We start from the raw sequence: 17,166 nt of genomic DNA, 5'->3' as shown, positions 1-17,166 counted from the left end.
ATTGGGTACAAAAGGACAGGAATAATATCAGTAGCCAGGCTGAAGTTGTTAAAGATGTGGGAAGTAAAATAAAATAAAGTAAAATAAAATATAATAAAATAAAATATGTGAGAAATTAAAGGAATTCTTGAAAGCTAGCCTGCAGCATAGGTAGCCCCTTTGGAAGGCAGTGGGCAGGCTCCGACTGAGAAGGTCCATACATTGCAGCTCGGGGCATTGCAGAGACCGCCTAAGACAGAAGGCTCTGGAGCTTCATCTGGTTATTGCTTCACCCTCAGCTTCAGCTTGTTAGCTCAGACAGAGCACCACTACAGTGCAGCTGTACTAGCCCTGGGCCCATCCTGGCCTCTTTGCTTCTGCACTGCTGTCTACAGGACTTGTGCATTCAGGGGAAGCAAAGCCAACTTTGGCACTGTGCTTGTGATGCTTCAGAGCAGTGCCCTGAGTGCAGTTGTCCTTGCAGTGCCCTGGCTGTGGGGAGATGCAGGATCGGGGTCTGTGCTGCCCATGTGATCTCATCTCAGCAGTTCAGAAGCATGTTGGGTGTCCCAACAAAGGTCATATTCTCCTCCTCCTGGACCCTGCAGGATGATTTAGGGCCCAAGTCAGGCTGTATGTGTTAGACCTGAAGGGTAATAGTTCTACCCCAGATAGTTAAAAATAGTTTTATGCTGCCTTTATACCTGTTGTTTGCAGCATGACCTTCTAGCCAGTTCAGTTTCCAGTCTGGACTTGTCTCAGATCTGCTTTAACTTCTACCCAGCTTCTTCAGGCTTGCAAATGTCACTTTAGTGAGACTGTTCCAGAATCTAAAATTTTGATTGCTTCTTTTTCTACTGTGATGTAGGGATGATGTCTTAAAATGTAGCTTTAAAATAAAATGTCAAGCAGCATGAGAATTTAGGATTTTCCATTTCCCGAAGAGTTCTGCCAAACCCATTTGCTATCTCTCTTCTCCTTTATCTCAGGAGGACAAAATTTCCTCTTGAAATCTCTCATTAGTGATCTTTGATTGACTTTTTTCTTTCTCCCTCTTCCCCTGTGAATCAAAGGTATTATCTTAACAGCAATTTTTAGCCTTACTTTCTTGAGATGGAAACAGAGCGTGGAGAACCTGTTTGTCCTGCTGCATATGACAGCAGGGCACTGAAATGACACAGGATGCATTGGAGGAGGGCAGAGTTTCCTCTTGCATGCAGTCCTGAAACAAATGTTTTCCATTAAAAGTAGAATGCAAGTTATCTGAGGTGACATCAGTATATGGAATAAAACTTTTAAACCAGCTCTCTTATGGTTTCATAAAGAATCTTATTCTTTCAGTGGTAGAACTAAACAGATTTCGTACTGTGAAATGTAATGCTTGTGTTAAAAGCTTCTATTAGAGGGTTTTCAGAAATACTTCCCTTTCTCTCCTATAATTAGCAAGATGCAAAGATGCACATGTTCAGTGTTTGGTGGGTTTTGTTATGACGTTCTTGACTTGAAGTGTTTCGTAATTATGGTTTGGTGCAGTATGCAAATTAAAATTTCAGAAGGCTTCTCTGATGGGTATATGTATCTTCAAGAGCTGCATCTTTGTCTTGAAGAGCTGTAGTAGGGAAAAAGTAGCAGATGCTTAACATGGCATCAAATTCACAGGTAAGGAACTCCCTAAAGTCTGCATGGATTTCAGCAAGTTAAAGGTTTTCCGAGCCCCATGCTGTTTTGTGTTTGGATTCAGTTTCCTTGGGAAAGGTACAGAATTCTGCAGGAGAGGACTCCACTGCTTGGGGCTTGAGTCCAGTGCTTTGACCCTACTGTTATTAAGTGTCCACAAGTGACTTGTTGTTGACTAATTTTCGGTATCTCTCTTTCTCCCTCTCTAATTTTTGTTTGTTAATGACATAAATGATGTAATGACATTTAAAAGAAACTGTTTGCTTTTCAGTAATGATCATCTAATAGATGCAGTGCCTCTCTGATTCTTGTGTAAATATGTTGGCCTGCTCTGTGGCCTGTTTCCAGTTATTGTAACTATCTAGGTCAGATCACAAAGTCAGTGCTGTGCATCCTGCAAGTCTGAACTGTTAGGTTGTGCGTGAGTTTTTAAAGGTAAACAAGTTTAATAAAAATTAAGTAGCTATTTGTGAAACATGTGAAACATTCCTGTACTCTTTGGGAACAGGTTGGTGTTAGTAAAGTGTAGAGTGTCTGGGTGTTTTCCTTGTTCTGCAAACTTAATGTTAAGAATTTGCATTTCTTTACTAATGCCTGTTTTTTCTCCTGCCCATTTGTGGTAAGGATGTTGGATTTCGATTTGACACTCTCCGTACCATCCTGCAACAGGAAGTTCTGCTGCAGGAGGATGTGGAACTGATTGAGTTCCTCGACCCCAGTATCCTGTCTGCGGGGCAGTGTAAGCAACAGGAAAACAGACAGCTTCCAACACTGCGCTCCCTAGCAACTCCTAATATTTGGTATTGTATAGAGAATATCTACCACTATATTTACTGAGAAATAAAAATATATTGTCTGGGTTTGATACAAAATGCAGCATTAAAGTAGCTACCTTTTTCTCACAATTTAGTCTTTGGTCCACCAGTCTCTAGATTTTTTATAAGTGTGGGGTTTCTCCTCAGGCATTTTATGCAAAGAGTGAGCTTTAATCTGAGCCACCTACTTGAACATGAATGGGCACTTCCAAACTAATATATTCTATAAGGAAGAACTAACATGATTGATTAATTCATTACTTTCTAAAGCTATACAAAGTTGATTTTGATAAATGAGACATGATTGTGAAGACTGAATTCAAAAGTAGGTTTTTTTGCTGTGGTGTTCATAAAATATGTGGGTGGTGTGGGGAGGGATGAGGTGGGATATGTAATTTTCAGATGTAGAATACAAGAAAAATAAAGACTATTTAAACAGGATGCATTGAAGTCAGCAGTCTTGTGGAATTCACTCAGAAATACTGAAGGAGCTGACTGCGGCATTATCTAAACAGCTACCACCTGTATTTGAAAAATCATAAGACTGGGGTTTTTCTGAGAGTGTCATGCTGAGAAATGCACAGGAGTCAGTATATAGAAATATAACATGGCCCCAGTGCTATTTTCTCATACACATTAAGAAAATAGATAAAATTATTTTAACGTCGCATCCCAACTGTTTAAGTTATGTAATTATGGATGCTCTTTTGCAAACGAGAACTTTTGAACCAGATTTTTCTGATCCCAGCATTATTTGGTTTCTTCAACTCTTGAGATGATAAAGTACACTTACAAAATAAGTGAGTATTGCTCAACTTACACATGACACTAAGTTTGTGTTTTCATAGAAAAGAGGTCAAAAATAGATTGGAGAAATACCTGGAAATTGAATAGAAATGTTAATAAGGACAAAAGTCTAATGCTGCACTTGGGAAGGAAAGTCAAATTATTAAACACAAAGTGATGAATAGTTGGATATGCAGTACTACTCCAGAAAGGGATCTGCATATCATTGGGATGTAATGTTGTTAGGATGTGCAGAAGGTGGCTGGTAGGAACAGAACAATTGTTCAGAAAAGGGAAGGATATGAGGAAAAATAATGCAATTAATATGCCAGTGATTCAGACTGGACTTGAGGGAAATGTTTTGAACTCTAAGGACACTCATGAGTTGGAATGGCTGTCTGCATGGGTTGTGGAGTCTCCAGTTTCATCTTTGGTCTGTGATGATCTGGGTTAGCCAGAAGCTGAAAATGGACAAAGTGAGCTCTTAAAGTCTCTTTAAGTATTTTATTGTTGTGATTTTTGTATGTGTGTGTGACTTTAATTTTTGTAATGTACTGAGGTAGTTAGAAACTGTGTGTCTGTTTCTTTTGAAGGTAACTACATATTTGGAATATTTTAACCCTGGACCTTTAATGAAACCTATCAGAAGCAAGTAGTCCTGCAGAATTAACACTTGTAAAGCTTCTTGAAATTGACCACAAAACTGTCCACAAAACCGAAACCCAGAGATTATGTCTTATTTTAGAAATGGAAAAATACTCACTGTGAATACCTGCAAATCTAAATGCAGGATACACAGCTTTAAGGGTTGAAGAAAGCAAATATTTTTCATTGAAAAAAATCTGGAAAACAATGGTTGTAATGCCCCTTGAAGCTAATATCCCATTCTGTCTGTGAAGATTGTGATTATTTTACAAAGCTATAACTAAAATAATATATATGAAACACAGTGTATTTTCTAGCACTTGCTTATTTCTGTTGAATTTTTCTAGATGAAAATAACAACTTTATAAAGTTTTTTTAGATATCCTTTTGAAATAACTAAACTGAGATACTAGGAACTCTGTTCTTCAAGGATTTTCAAAAGCTGCCAAATTATTTAAAATTATTATTCAAGCCATCTTTATAAAAATGTGTTAAAAACTAGTGGTGGGTTGGTGTCCAGGTTAAATGAGTCAGACTGTAGAAAAAGTAACAGCTGGCATTACTTGAGGGATTCACTACCAAAAGAAACATGCCCTTCCCCACTGCACTCTTGAACCTGGAATTGCAGATGTTACAGTTCCTACACGCCCTGGCTTATAATGCTGAGTAGTCAGAGTTTGCTTTTTCTATTTTCTTTTTTTTTTTAAAGTCATATGTGTATGAGAAACCAGCCTTTTAAAGTGATGCATTATTCTTCTACTCATGCTATAAAAAGCTGGAGAAATGTTTCCTTAGAGTATACGAAGCATGTAATATGTACATATTCACCCAAGCCTGCCACTAGGAGTAGTTCTTGGTGTTCACAGCTCTCTTCAGGACCTACATAAAAGCCCCATAATAAAATGTTGTAATCTCAAATGTAACTGAAAACTCTGTGATTTTCCCATTCGTGTGATCTCAGGAATCTGTGGTTGATGATATTTTCTCTGTTTGCAGGGATGTCTCGCTGTTTCTTGCCTTTGTAAGTGCACTCTTTATGCTTCCTTCGTGGTGGAAGGAATCATCGTGGCTGCTGTGGGGACTGGTTTTGCTTGTCTATGCAGTCTTTAGAGTATGGGGCACATGGAGGACAGCCAAGCTGCAAATGTCCCTGCGAAAATACTGTATCCAGCTGGAAGAAACAGTGGCAAATAGCCGAGCTTTTACTAATCTCGTGAGGAAAGCTCTGCGACTCATTCAAGAGACTGAAGTAATTTCCAGAGGATTTACCCTGTGAGTCTGTATTTCACTGTATTTAATGCACAGATCCATTCAAGTCGGCTGTCTTCTGTAATTGTCTTGTTACACTGTCTCCCATAACAAGTTGAATTACTGAAGAACATAGTACTTGAAGGTTTGCATTTACATAAAATGGTATCATTGCAATTCATACTAAAAGAATGAATTCTGACAACTCAGTGCTAAAACCCTGCAGCCTGAAGGTGAATTAAGTCTTGCAAAACTCATACGTGTTTGAAATCTGCTCTACTAGCAATGAAATACACAAAAAGTGGATTTTGAACTAACTCACTTAACTATTTTGGGGAGTTGATTGTTTTAGATGGGTTTTTCTAGTCCTATATTACCAAATACATGTAAATAAACTGATCTGCAAGTAATCATTAATATTTTAGAAAACAAAAGGATGTGAAAACCATTCTATTTTTATGTAACAAATAACTGTCTGAATCAGTGAGAACACAGTAATCAGCAAAGACCATCAAAGGTCATTTCCCACCTCAAATAAAGTTAACATTACTTTTCTTTCCTTGCATACAATTGTTGAAACATTTAGCATTTTAAATTAATTACTGTTGAATTTGCCTCTCTTCCACTTAAGCGACATGAAAGTGTTTCTGATTATTTAGCTCTTGTAGTGATTTGGTAAGTTTTGCTCATTTACTATGTGAGAGGCCATCAGAACGTGTTCGGTGTATGCTGTGATTCCAAAGCTAACAGGGCTGCTTCTGTGCACTCTCAGTGGCATGAATGCTCTTCCCTTGTAACAGCCTCTGATGAGTGAGATAAATACCTATGCCAGTTGGACTTTAGGCTAAAAGAGGTAGGAAACACCAACACCTAAAATACAGTTGACTTCTTTCTGTAGAAACCAATAAAAAATTCCCTTGTGTGCACCAAGAAGTTTGTTCGTGCCAGACCAAGTATTCTGCATTCAGGCACATGTTCTTACATGCAAGCTTGAAACTGTAGACTTGAAATTTTGGATTAGTTTTCTAGCTTGAGATACCTTCAGTGTGCTTCATTCAAGAAACGTTTCATTCTCCCTTCGGAATGCATAAGCATGTCTTTAGTCTGCCTAGCTATGTGTTTTGTTTTGGTCTGGGGTTTTTGCTGAAGAAGCATATAGTTAAGCAATAGGCAGTCTTATCTTGCAAACGGGTTCTTAAAAGAAATTATTGTTAGGGCTTGTCCAAATTACAGATGAGAAAAACATTTGGATTTTTGCCTGAGTTTAAGCAAATGAACTTGTGGTCAATGTCTAAATTGCTGGTGCCTTGTTCTTTTCTACATATCTTAGATAACAGATTAATAAAAAACAGACTGGTCTTTAGGCTGATGCTTGATCGAACAGCCTCTTAACTTAAAACTTTGGCAAGCTTTTCAAAAGACTTTGTAGTATGGATGGAGTGGAAGAAGTCTGACTGACATCCTCATTGGAACAATTGTACTGTATAAAGAAGTCAGTGCTGTAAAGGTTTGGTTTGGTTTAGCCTGAAGGGAGTTCTAACTCCAGAGTGTCCTTGTCTGCATCCACATATGCAAGAGATGCTGTTGCACAGGTCAATGAGAAATTCTTTGCTTGAGGCAGAACTTGGTATATGATCCAAAAAACTAGTTATCCTTTTTTTTTTTCCTAGAATTTTGCTACAATAAATCTCAGAACAAAATATAGCATGATCTGCTGTAGTAATCTTGTCAGTCGTAGTGCTTGTTCAGAAAAAGTCAGATGGCACTAGAATTGGTTGCATCTGAAGAGTTAATGAGTATCATCTTGCATTATTTCACATTCTTGAAGGCCTGAGATTTCCATCAGGTAGTACAGCTTACTGGTCAATGACACTTAGGCAGCTGTTTTAGGGTACTGCTAGTTCAGCATAGTTTATCCTGTGCATTAACCATATTGTGAATGGAAAGATACTGAAACTGCCATTTAAATACTAACTTCAGATTTTGACTAGTTGCACTTAGCAGAACTCTGATAAGGCAAGCCCAGGTCTGCAGCTTTGGCCTGAAGTTTCTTGGGCTCCACTGCTGGTTTTTCTCCACGTTGCATGATCCATTACTGTTCTTGTAGGCTAAATTGGAAATAGCTGTGGCTTTGCTTTATTATATCCTATTTTCCCCTTATTAATTGATACTGGACTGTCTCTGTAAATGTTACATTATTTCTGATGAGGTTTTGGTCAGTTGTCTACAAGTTCAGTGGTTTACTACTGTGCAGTAGTGACTGCTATACTTGAATATGTATGCAAACATAATTTTGCCTTCATTCCCCTCTCACCCAGTAAAACTCACAGCAGCCACATAGAATAGGAACTAAAAACTTTAGCAGAAAGCTTGAACTAGATGACCTCCACTGGGCCCTTCCAAACTTAACTATTCTGGATTTCTGTAGTCCTGTCAGGCTTCTCTTATATTAGCTACTCTCAAAGGCAACTGGATATTCTGATTCCAGAATGGCCCTCAGAAGTGTTTAATGCTGTTGTTGGCATTTCAGGTGTGTCTGTGTGGTACAAGCTCTGCAATGCAGAGATGGCCAAGATCTCACCTGGGTAGTTTGGATTACAGAAATTATGTAGCACAGGTTGGGCAGTGCTCTACTCAGGCAGAAAGGCAGTATTGCATTCTAATTGCTTCATTTGCAATTAGACAAATGAAGCCTGATCACAGGTTGCAGCCTTGAATTTCTGCAGCGTAATGAAAGTATATCTGTTGTTTTGCACATTATAAAATGAGAGCTGAAGGAATATATAATGAAGGGCTGCAGCAATAAGCAGCAAGTATTTATTCCCTTGCCTGTTACTGAAAGAATTAACTTCTTTTCCAAAATGCTCCCTTTCTACTATATTTTAAATTAGAATTAAGCTCTATGAGCACATTTGGTGTATATTGTCTTCTTTATAGAACTGCTTTCATGTTGGAGTGCAGTAATAGTTTTTTATTAACGTGTGTTGTCTGTATAAGTTTGTTAAAAGTTGAAAGCATATTTGACTTTGAAAGTAGTGGAGAAAAATGTCACTGTTCTTTAGAAGTAAAATGGCTCTGGAGTAGTAGGAAAGAGAAAATTCATGCTCGACCTTTTTCCTCTTGCTACCTCTGGCTGATATGCAAAGCTGGTAACATTTTGTGAGTCCAATTAGAATACATAGAAGATAAGAGAGAGACTTTTTACGAGAGTATGTAGTGATAGAACAAGGGGAAATGGTTTTAAAGTGAAATAGAGCAGGTTGAGATTAGACATTTGGAAGAAATTCTTTACTGTGAGGGTGGTGAGACTGAGGAACAGGTTGCCCGAAGAAGCTGTGGATGCCCCATCCCAGGAAATGTTCAAGGCCAGGCTGGATAGAGATGTGAGCAACCTGGTCTCTTAGAGGGTGTCCCTTCTCATGGCAGAAGGAGTGGAACTAGAGGATCTTCAAGATCCCTTCCAACCCAAACCATTCTCTGGTTCTGTGAAGATAAATGAAACATCAGGAAATTAGTGATATGACATGTCTGATATAGACATTTATAACAAATTGTACTAATTTAAGATTGGTGGAATAAGGAAGAATTACTTTCTAGAAAAGACTGAAGCAAACCTTTTCAGAAGGAAATCAGATTGTTTTGCTGAATACTTGGCAGTACATACCGTACATGAATTGTGCTGTACTTGTTCACTATAGGAGTTGGAAGTGCTTGTGTCACTGTAGCAGAACATGGACCTCTGCCTCTTTTTTACAGTAGAAGAATTTTGCTCTTTTTCTTTGAGCCTGCTTCTGACAATTCACCTGGGGTTTGAGTCTGCAAACTGATGTGAGAGTTTGTACATGAACACTTCCAGTTGTTACCTTCAAAGGCTACAGAAACAGTAGAGACTGGCATGTGCTGCATTACGCACTGTGTTCCTTAGTGAAATGTACAGCTATGCTAGCATTTGAAATTTACATTTAGAAATGGAAATGAACACAGGGTTATTTTTATTTCATTCATATTTTAAAGTTGTTTATGTGATGTTATATAAACTAATATCCGTCACATAATTTACTGTGGTATGCAGATATTTCATATCATGTTTCTGCTAGCATATTCAATATATGGCAATATTTGGCATGAATGTGTGATTAATCACATTTAACATACTGATGTGGGTCCAGCCTTGCTCACTGGGTGGGCTGCATTGCTTTTCATATTTGACAGTGAAGGCCAGTAGCTGTTTCCCCTCCTGGTCAATGTGCAGCATGGCCCAGCTAAGCACATGGAGCAGGACTGATATTTTGCCAGAAAGGTCAGGTCTGCTGACTTGGTCAGCTTTTTAAGTCAGATGGGCTACAGAAACAATTACCAATGCAGCAACACGCCTCAGTCTTGCCAGGTACCCTGTGTGCTTTTTTGTTTTAAATGACTGGACATGGATTCACCTCCTCACCTGTCCTGGGAAAGGTGAGAGCAGAAGCAGGCTTCGAGTCCCCAGTTAATCATAATTTATCATCCCATTGTCCACAAAATGTTCATTGCAGAGATGATTCTCTTACACACGGTCCCAGAACGTAGAGTGCACCTGGGCTGCTGGCAGTGTCTCATTCACACCTTTGGCATCAGATTATATATGAATACATGTAACTGGAGCTTAGTGTTACACAGACATGTGTAGCGTTCACCCAGTTCACAATTCATTTTGCTTCCAAATGAGGCAATTTCTTACAGTGCTAAAGCCATTCTGAAGTATATTCTAATAGGCAAATGACATAGTTTCTTTAAATGGTTTGTTCGCCTGAGCAGGTGGACACCAAATACAATTTCAGATGTGCTTGTGTTGTTGCATACATTTCATGTGTTTACCTGTCAAAACTCCCACAAACACAGCTGTCAGTCACTGCATGATGGTAAAATCTATGTCACCACTCAAATAATATTTCTCTTGAGCTAGAAAAGCTTCTGCCTGGAGAAGGTTAAATGAATATAGAGCTTTGCATGAGTAACTAGCGGCACATTTTTTCTGCAAAAATTATTGAAAGAGTAAGCTTGGATGTAAAGAGGTGAATGCTAAATACCTGTTTATTAAAACTTCCAAGCTGACAGTGGGCTTAAACTACTTTCGTATCAGAGATAATGTTACGGCTTATCTACTCTTACTGTATCATTTTGGAAAATTTAAGAGAAAATAAATGTGCATAGGAGTTTTGCCATGGCTCAGATGAGAATAGAATCAGGCTATCTACTGAGGAATCCTGGCTGCTATCTGAAATGTTGATGAAATATATCAATATCATTGATAAGATGGTTTTTTTTTTTAGTCTCATAGTTTCTAAGTGGCTTGTAAAAGTTTTCTCAGTAATGGAATAAGAAAACTGATGTACTGTCTTTTAAAAATACTTTAGGCCATCTGTACAGTTGTATCACATTTTACTTTTCAAGTTTGCTTGACAGGGTCAGTGCCGCTTGCCCATTTAATAAAGCTGGACAGCATCCCAGCCAGCACCTGATTGGTCTCCGGAAGGCCGTTTATCGATCCGTCAGAGCCAACTTTCGAGCTTCAAGACTGGCTACTCTGTACATGCTGAAAAAATATCCTTTCTGTAAAAACCCACGAGTGAAGATGTTCCATGTTACCTGCCTACAGTTGTTCAGTGTCTGTATGTCCAGAAACATACAATATCTAATTAGATATCTAAACAAAATAAAGAAAAGGTAGCATAGTAAATTGGGGCTTTTGCATTTTTTCGAAACGTACATAAAATGTTTGCCTTTTTGTGCACTGTGCAGTGTCCACTGAAAACACTGTCCCAGTTACTGACACCCCTGCCTTTGGTGTAAGCACTGATGATGTGTTTCAGAGTCCTTGAGGATTTTATTTCATAATTCTTCTTTTCCCCTTGCACCAAAATAGCCTCTTCTCTGAACAATATGGCCTTTTGCTCAATATTCTGTGTTAAGGTAAGTTGGTTTTCTGTTTCAGACAAGCTGGGTGAAACGCTGAGTGCATTAATTTAGCCAAAAGGCACATTTAAGAGCAAGTTGTTTCTGCTCTGAATCAGAGCAGAACACTTTGTTCAGATTCCATTTTGTAAAGTGCCATCTGTAGTTCTTCAGTGAATTAATACTTTATTTAATGGCATTAGCATTTCAAGGTTTTTTCAGTGCTTATTGTATTTATTGTACTATATAGGAAATAACAATGTATTAATCCTAAATTATAGCAAAAATTAAAATAAATATGTTCCAAATCTGGAAAAAAACACATATAAGGAAGCAAAAGCTGATGGTAATGCAAGTCTTGAAAATCTGACATGACAAATTACTTCTTTTGTCTTCCTGAAACTTAATATTGATTAATATATGTTGTCTGGCAAATGGATGGGTATATTGAGTGGTAATGTGTACACACACAGTGGCACACACAAAGCTACAAGTGTTTGCTTTCACTTTGAAGCCAATTAGTATTTCTTTGCAAAATATTAATTTCTATAGGGACAAGCATCCCCATTCTGGGATCAAGACTTAAGTCTGAGGAATAAGGTGTATTTACTATGTAAAGAAAGGAAAAATTACTCACATTAGGTCAGACATGTTGTCGAGAGTAACCAATACCCAGCTTGGAAATAGTCAAGAATCACTTCTAAGAACATGGGAAGAGAGGTCGAAAATAGGATCAACTACCATGTCCTTCCCAAACATCCTCCAACACAAAGAAAGTCAGTCCAGCAGTGGTGATCACAGGTGTGGAATTGCTGTTGTGGCCAGGAAAGCTACAGCTTCAGGGAATATTGGTGTTTATTAGTCTGTCCACTACTTTTATAACTACTAAATTTAAGGAATGGCTTTGCAAATGAGGAATGGGAGAGAAGAAAATTCTGGGGTTTTTCGGTAATTTGACACACATATCTGTCTTTGAAAATTTATATGAAATTACGATGTAGATTGCATAGTTGTAAGAGTCAGCAGAAATAAATGGCCAAAAATTTATTGAAGTTGAGTGTATATAGGTCGACTCTTGACAAATGGAAAGAGAAGCATTTTATTTGTGCAGAATATGGGGCAAAATCAGTGGCAGCATGTGAAGGATTTTTCCCCACCAGGATAATGAAGAGCAGCTTTAAGGTAGTTCCAAGTTGCCCTTTTTTTGATTTTTTTTCCCTGCTATCATCAATGCCTGAAAACGTTATGTATATTACAGGAATATTGATGGCAAGGAGCATCTTTCAAATAGTTTCCAGTGCACTGTGCAAATAAATACTACTCTTATGATGGAGGGGCCAAAGATTCCTTAGTGTTGAAAGCATTTACAGCTGCACCTTGTGTCAACTTTAATGCCCTCTCCATCACTGGATTGTTAGCACAGATCTGGTCTACAGCAAGGAGAAGGAGGAACTGGAGAGATTAAATAAAGAGTGAGGCGATAAATTGAAGGAGAGAAATGCTGATAAATTAAAGGAAAGGAGTTTGAATCCCAAATCTAGAAATGAGATCCTTATTCTGACGTTTACAGTTCTTTTTAGTAAGTTGGCTTTGCACCAAATCAGAAGATAATCTCTACTTTCATTCCTCTAGGTTGTTTGAACATGAATCAATGAATTTCTATTTGAAATTTGCTTTTTCTGAGCATTGTGAGATACATAAATCCAATAGCACTGTTAGTGAATTAAACTGGCGACAGCCAAACAAAATGCTTTTAATAGAGAAAATGGTTCCAAATATGTAAAATTTGAATTAATATTACAAAATTGCATTAAAAAACATGAAAACCTATTTTCCCTGGTTAGTCATAATTCCGTTTAAACAAATCCTTTTTGTTTGACTGGATATTGTTTTGTATTTCTTTGTTGCAGAGCAGATGTATCTTTGTATTTAGGCAAGTGAAAAACTGAATTATTTTTGCTTGGAACAATTTTCAATAGGAATTTGATATGCAAAACAACTCCTAGTCTTAATAAAATTTGAATCTGCCCAGCCAATACACTAAAGATCAAGTCTTAGTTCTATTTTAATTGAGGGCTGATCGTTCTTTAAGGCGATTTTTCTCTTTAAAGAATTAGGAAGTGGTAATTTAATAAGACTGTGAGGAACTGCGCAGGACAGCTACAGCTTTTAACCATGGAGTCTGCATTTCATGGAAACATTTATGTGCATGTATACATGGAAAACTTCCATAGCAGAGTTCCTTTTTCTTGGTTGAGGGGATTCAGTTGGTACTGCAATGTGGGCATGATGCTTGTCATTCAACAACAGGGGTGAGTCTTTGATTCCAGATACCCTTTTTGTGTAATGTCTGTCCAGTTATCAAAATAAGGTCCTGGTCTGTGACTGGGCTTTCTGAGTGATATACAGACCTACAAAAGATTGGTAATGTGAAGTATATTCTATTTTGTTATCCTTGTGTTTCTTATACTAAACCTGGAAACCTGAAATTGAACTTTTTAATGCAGTGAATATAATTGTTGCCTTAAAACTATGGTAAACATGTCTTGAACTGAGATATGTATTACTGTGTATATAATGGTTAAAGTATTGTAGAAAATGGTGTTAAATTTCTAATGTAGTAAAAGATATACTTTGATTTAAGCATTCATTTAGAACATTCTTATTTACTCAGAACTTACTAGAAATATCTGTGGATGAATTATTTTTTAAGCTTACTGTGTCAAAATATCCCTTTCAAAACTAGTCTGGAAAAAAGATCAATTTATTCCTCTACTATGAAAATACTCATTTATACGTGCTTAACAAAATCAGCTGAACAGCCTCTTACAGGAACTGTGTTCCAAGACAGGTTGCACGTATGTAAAGTCAAAAAGGTTTTCCATAATAAGCAAATGTATTTCAATGGATTGTTTCTTTTCCAGGAAAAGTAATTTCAATGAATGATACACAGACAGTGAACAGACATTGTGCTAAGTTCTGCTGTGGATTTTCATATTGTTTTAAATCTAGCCCTTTAAAATGATACAGTAAAATAACATTTAATCTTAAAAACATTTCTAAATTTGTATCTCGTCACCAAATGCAAACTGCAGAGCTTGTTGCTTTAACTTTACACTGCCTTGAGAGATTTTTTGCTAGTATCTTGAGTTGCTAAACATATGCTTCAATGTATTTGATATTTCTGAGATAAATATCAAATGCATACTTTGACTCAGTAAGACTAATCCTACTGGAAGCCAAAGGGAAATGCTTTGAACTTAAGCCATTTGCTTATGCTATAACTTCAGTGGAGGCAAGGAAGAAAATATACTTGAGGGGCCAAGGTGGTACCTGGTACCTGTTTGGGTTTAGTCTTAAAAACTGGCAGATCTAGGTATTAATCTGAATTATAGGAACACATGAGTGACTAATTATAAAAAATAAATTAGTAAAAACAAATGTGAAGGAATATACTGATCTATGCTAATCCATTAAGAGTAGATTTTATAGCTATCAGTATTACTTATTCTACCTAAAACTATCTGCAGCAAATTAGACTTTTATGTTAATGTATGTCTCAAATGTGTTAGAAGGAGGTCTATCTGATGAACTTGTTAGAATTAGACATTTTAGTTCACAGTTTTATGCATGGTGATACAAATTGCATGAACTTGATATGTTATCATTACTCACTTCAATAAAACTAGAAGTTCAGCAATTTCTGTTTGTGGCTAGTGTGCCCTCTTTTAGCTAGGTAGCTGCCTTCACTGAGTAGAATTAATTTTGCCCAAATAAAAATTTGTTCCCAAGTAAAATACAAAAAATATGTAGTTTTACTTTAGTGTTATACCAAGCATTTTTGTCAGACTTAGTGGACCAGTAATTTAATGAGGTGGAAAGTCATATTGCTTACAATTTGTGTGAAGGGACAGTTGGGTACTTGCAGAAACAATTCAGCATTTTCTTATGTCATTCTTACTCTGATTTGTTCATATTGGCATTGCTCAAAATCACAGAACAAAATATCAGAGAAAAGAGAAGAATATTTAGTTATTAATCTAGAAGGTGAGGGTGTAACAGGATGCAATGGCCAAAAGCTTAAACTAGAAATTTGGCATTTGGGGTTATGTATTTAGAGGAAGTAAGGCAGTTAAATGCCTCCCTGACGCCTGATCCTGTCAGATCTCGGAAGCTCAGCAGGATCAACCCCGGTTAGTACTTGGATGGGAGACTTCCTGGGAATACCGGGGGCTGTAGGTTCTAGTCCTGAGGACTTCACTGTCACCATCCAAGCTCGCTCGGCCATGGCAGATGAACCTCAGGAGTTAAAGGGTGGAGCCAGTTCTGCGCACGCTGTGCCTCACCTAAAAAATCCACTGTGCAGCCTGGAAGGGCACACCCATGTGGGGAGAGCCCTTCCCAAATCTTCGATTGCAAGGCCAAGCCATACATTTACAGGATGTTGTGCAGAGCAGTTGGGCAGCTCCCTGCACTAACTCCACTAAATTGTGTAATAACTCAGGTGATGCCTCCCTCAGTGTGCAGACTGCTTGGTGTGTTTATACTTAGGAAGAGCCTTGTGTGCTCTGCGTCATGGGAATGTGATTTAATTATATACAACCTGGATGGGGGAAAAATTTGTAGCTTATGTTATTGGATGATATTAATCCCCTCCTCAGCTGATGCAGGATGGTGTGATACTCCAGTTCCATGGAACTATTTTGATAGGTAGGACCTGGGTATTGGACCATGTAAATCAAAAAACCTTTGATTTTGGTCATAAGTGTAAGGTGTCATTCTCTGCTGACAAGGCATAAATAGTGTTATAAAAACGGACATGTATGTGTTGAAACTTTCTAAAAGTTTGATTTAGGAAGCTAATGGGGCCATCGGTTCAGTTCTCTGCTTTCATTTGTCAGATAGAAATGGGAGTGGGAGGGCTGCAATAGTGGAGGGCAAGGCAGGAGGTGCAGGAGCCCCCTGGGAAATCCCTGGCTGACACAGAGTATGGTTAAGTGGCTGCTTTGGTCAAACCTCTCATTTGAGATGTTGCCTGGAATTGCTTTTGTAGTGTGACTTAGAAATTCACGTGTTCAAACTGCTTTTTGTGGTTGTGAGAAAAGATTAACAAAGAATACAATTAGTCTCTGAGATAAGTGGTCCTGAAGGGTTTTGACCTGACTTTGCAGTTTCTGATGGAGTTACTATCCTCATCCTGTGTGCTCCATCTGCTGGGCATGCTGTCAGGTTAAGTTAGAGTATCCACCATTTATGTGAAGCAGCTGCTGGTGACTGTTCCTAATTAGTTTGCATTGCAGGTTTTTGTCTGAACACTTAATAGGTTTCTTTGTTTCTAGACTTTGTGGAGAAAGTAGGGAGAAATGTGTTTAGATCCTGGATGTTTTGCTTTACTGTTTTTGAGACATAGAATATTATTTTTTTATGCAATGTTCTTCTACTCAAGTAGTAAACATTTTCTTGAGCAAATCACCTGTATGAGAATTTAGCACATAGAAAATTTGGGAGTGAAAGTGGATGGAGCTTGTAGCTTTCCCAGAAAACATCTTAGTTGAACAAGGGACAAGTGCTTCCAATCAGTTTTATCTGCTAGAGATGAGAGCATTCAGTTTGTAGATTGAACTATAAATGATAAAAAACATATTTCAAATTAAGGCCTTATTTTCATTTATGCTTTACAAATATATTTATATTTCTGTGGAACAAATGTGACTTTGTGCTTATGACCATCAGCTGTAAGTTCCTGTTTCCAAACAAATTTTACTATTTTATGACCAGTTAACTATCAAATAATGTACAGAAATCTTGAACTGTTCTTCCTCCCCAGCCTGAGGTTAGGTTAAAATTAGTGCTGTTTGAGAATAAATACTTCCTAGTCTATGAATTATTTTATCTGTCTTCTGGTATGTTTTATTGTACTTGCTTCCTGCTTTTGAAGCATTTTTGAGGGCTAGAAATGTACATTTTCCTACTGAGAATTTAAATGTGCCAAATAGTGTTGATAGATACCAGTTCACCACTCTTTGTGCAAAGATCGTAGTGGGTTTACAGCAATGTAATCAATAAAGTTAGTGGTGTGACAGTC

The 17,166-nt window shown here is 37.7% G+C and overlaps 1 protein-coding gene across 7 annotated transcripts in view; it reads left to right on the top strand.

Moving 5' to 3' along the window:
• Positions 1 to 17,166, top strand: part of VEZT (vezatin, adherens junctions transmembrane protein) — an 87,989-nt gene that overhangs the window by 22,980 nt on the left and 47,843 nt on the right. For 5 of the 7 annotated variants that reach the window (XM_071552063.1, XM_071552062.1, XM_071552064.1 and 2 more), the window contains exons 4-6: positions 2,281 to 2,456; positions 4,899 to 5,174; positions 10,581 to 10,730. In XM_071552063.1, the coding sequence (XP_071408164.1) occupies positions 2,281 to 2,456; positions 4,899 to 5,174; positions 10,581 to 10,730 (602 nt within the window). The remainder of the gene's footprint in view (positions 1 to 2,280; positions 2,457 to 4,898; positions 5,175 to 10,580; positions 10,731 to 17,166) is intronic. The other 2 variants (XM_071552061.1, XM_071552066.1) reach the window with 1 other exon arrangement.

This window comes from Pithys albifrons, chromosome 3, assembly GCF_047495875.1.
Source record: "Pithys albifrons albifrons isolate INPA30051 chromosome 3, PitAlb_v1, whole genome shotgun sequence".
NCBI lineage: Eukaryota > Metazoa > Chordata > Aves > Passeriformes > Thamnophilidae > Pithys > Pithys albifrons.
This window is presented reverse-complemented; position numbering and strand designations above follow the sequence as displayed.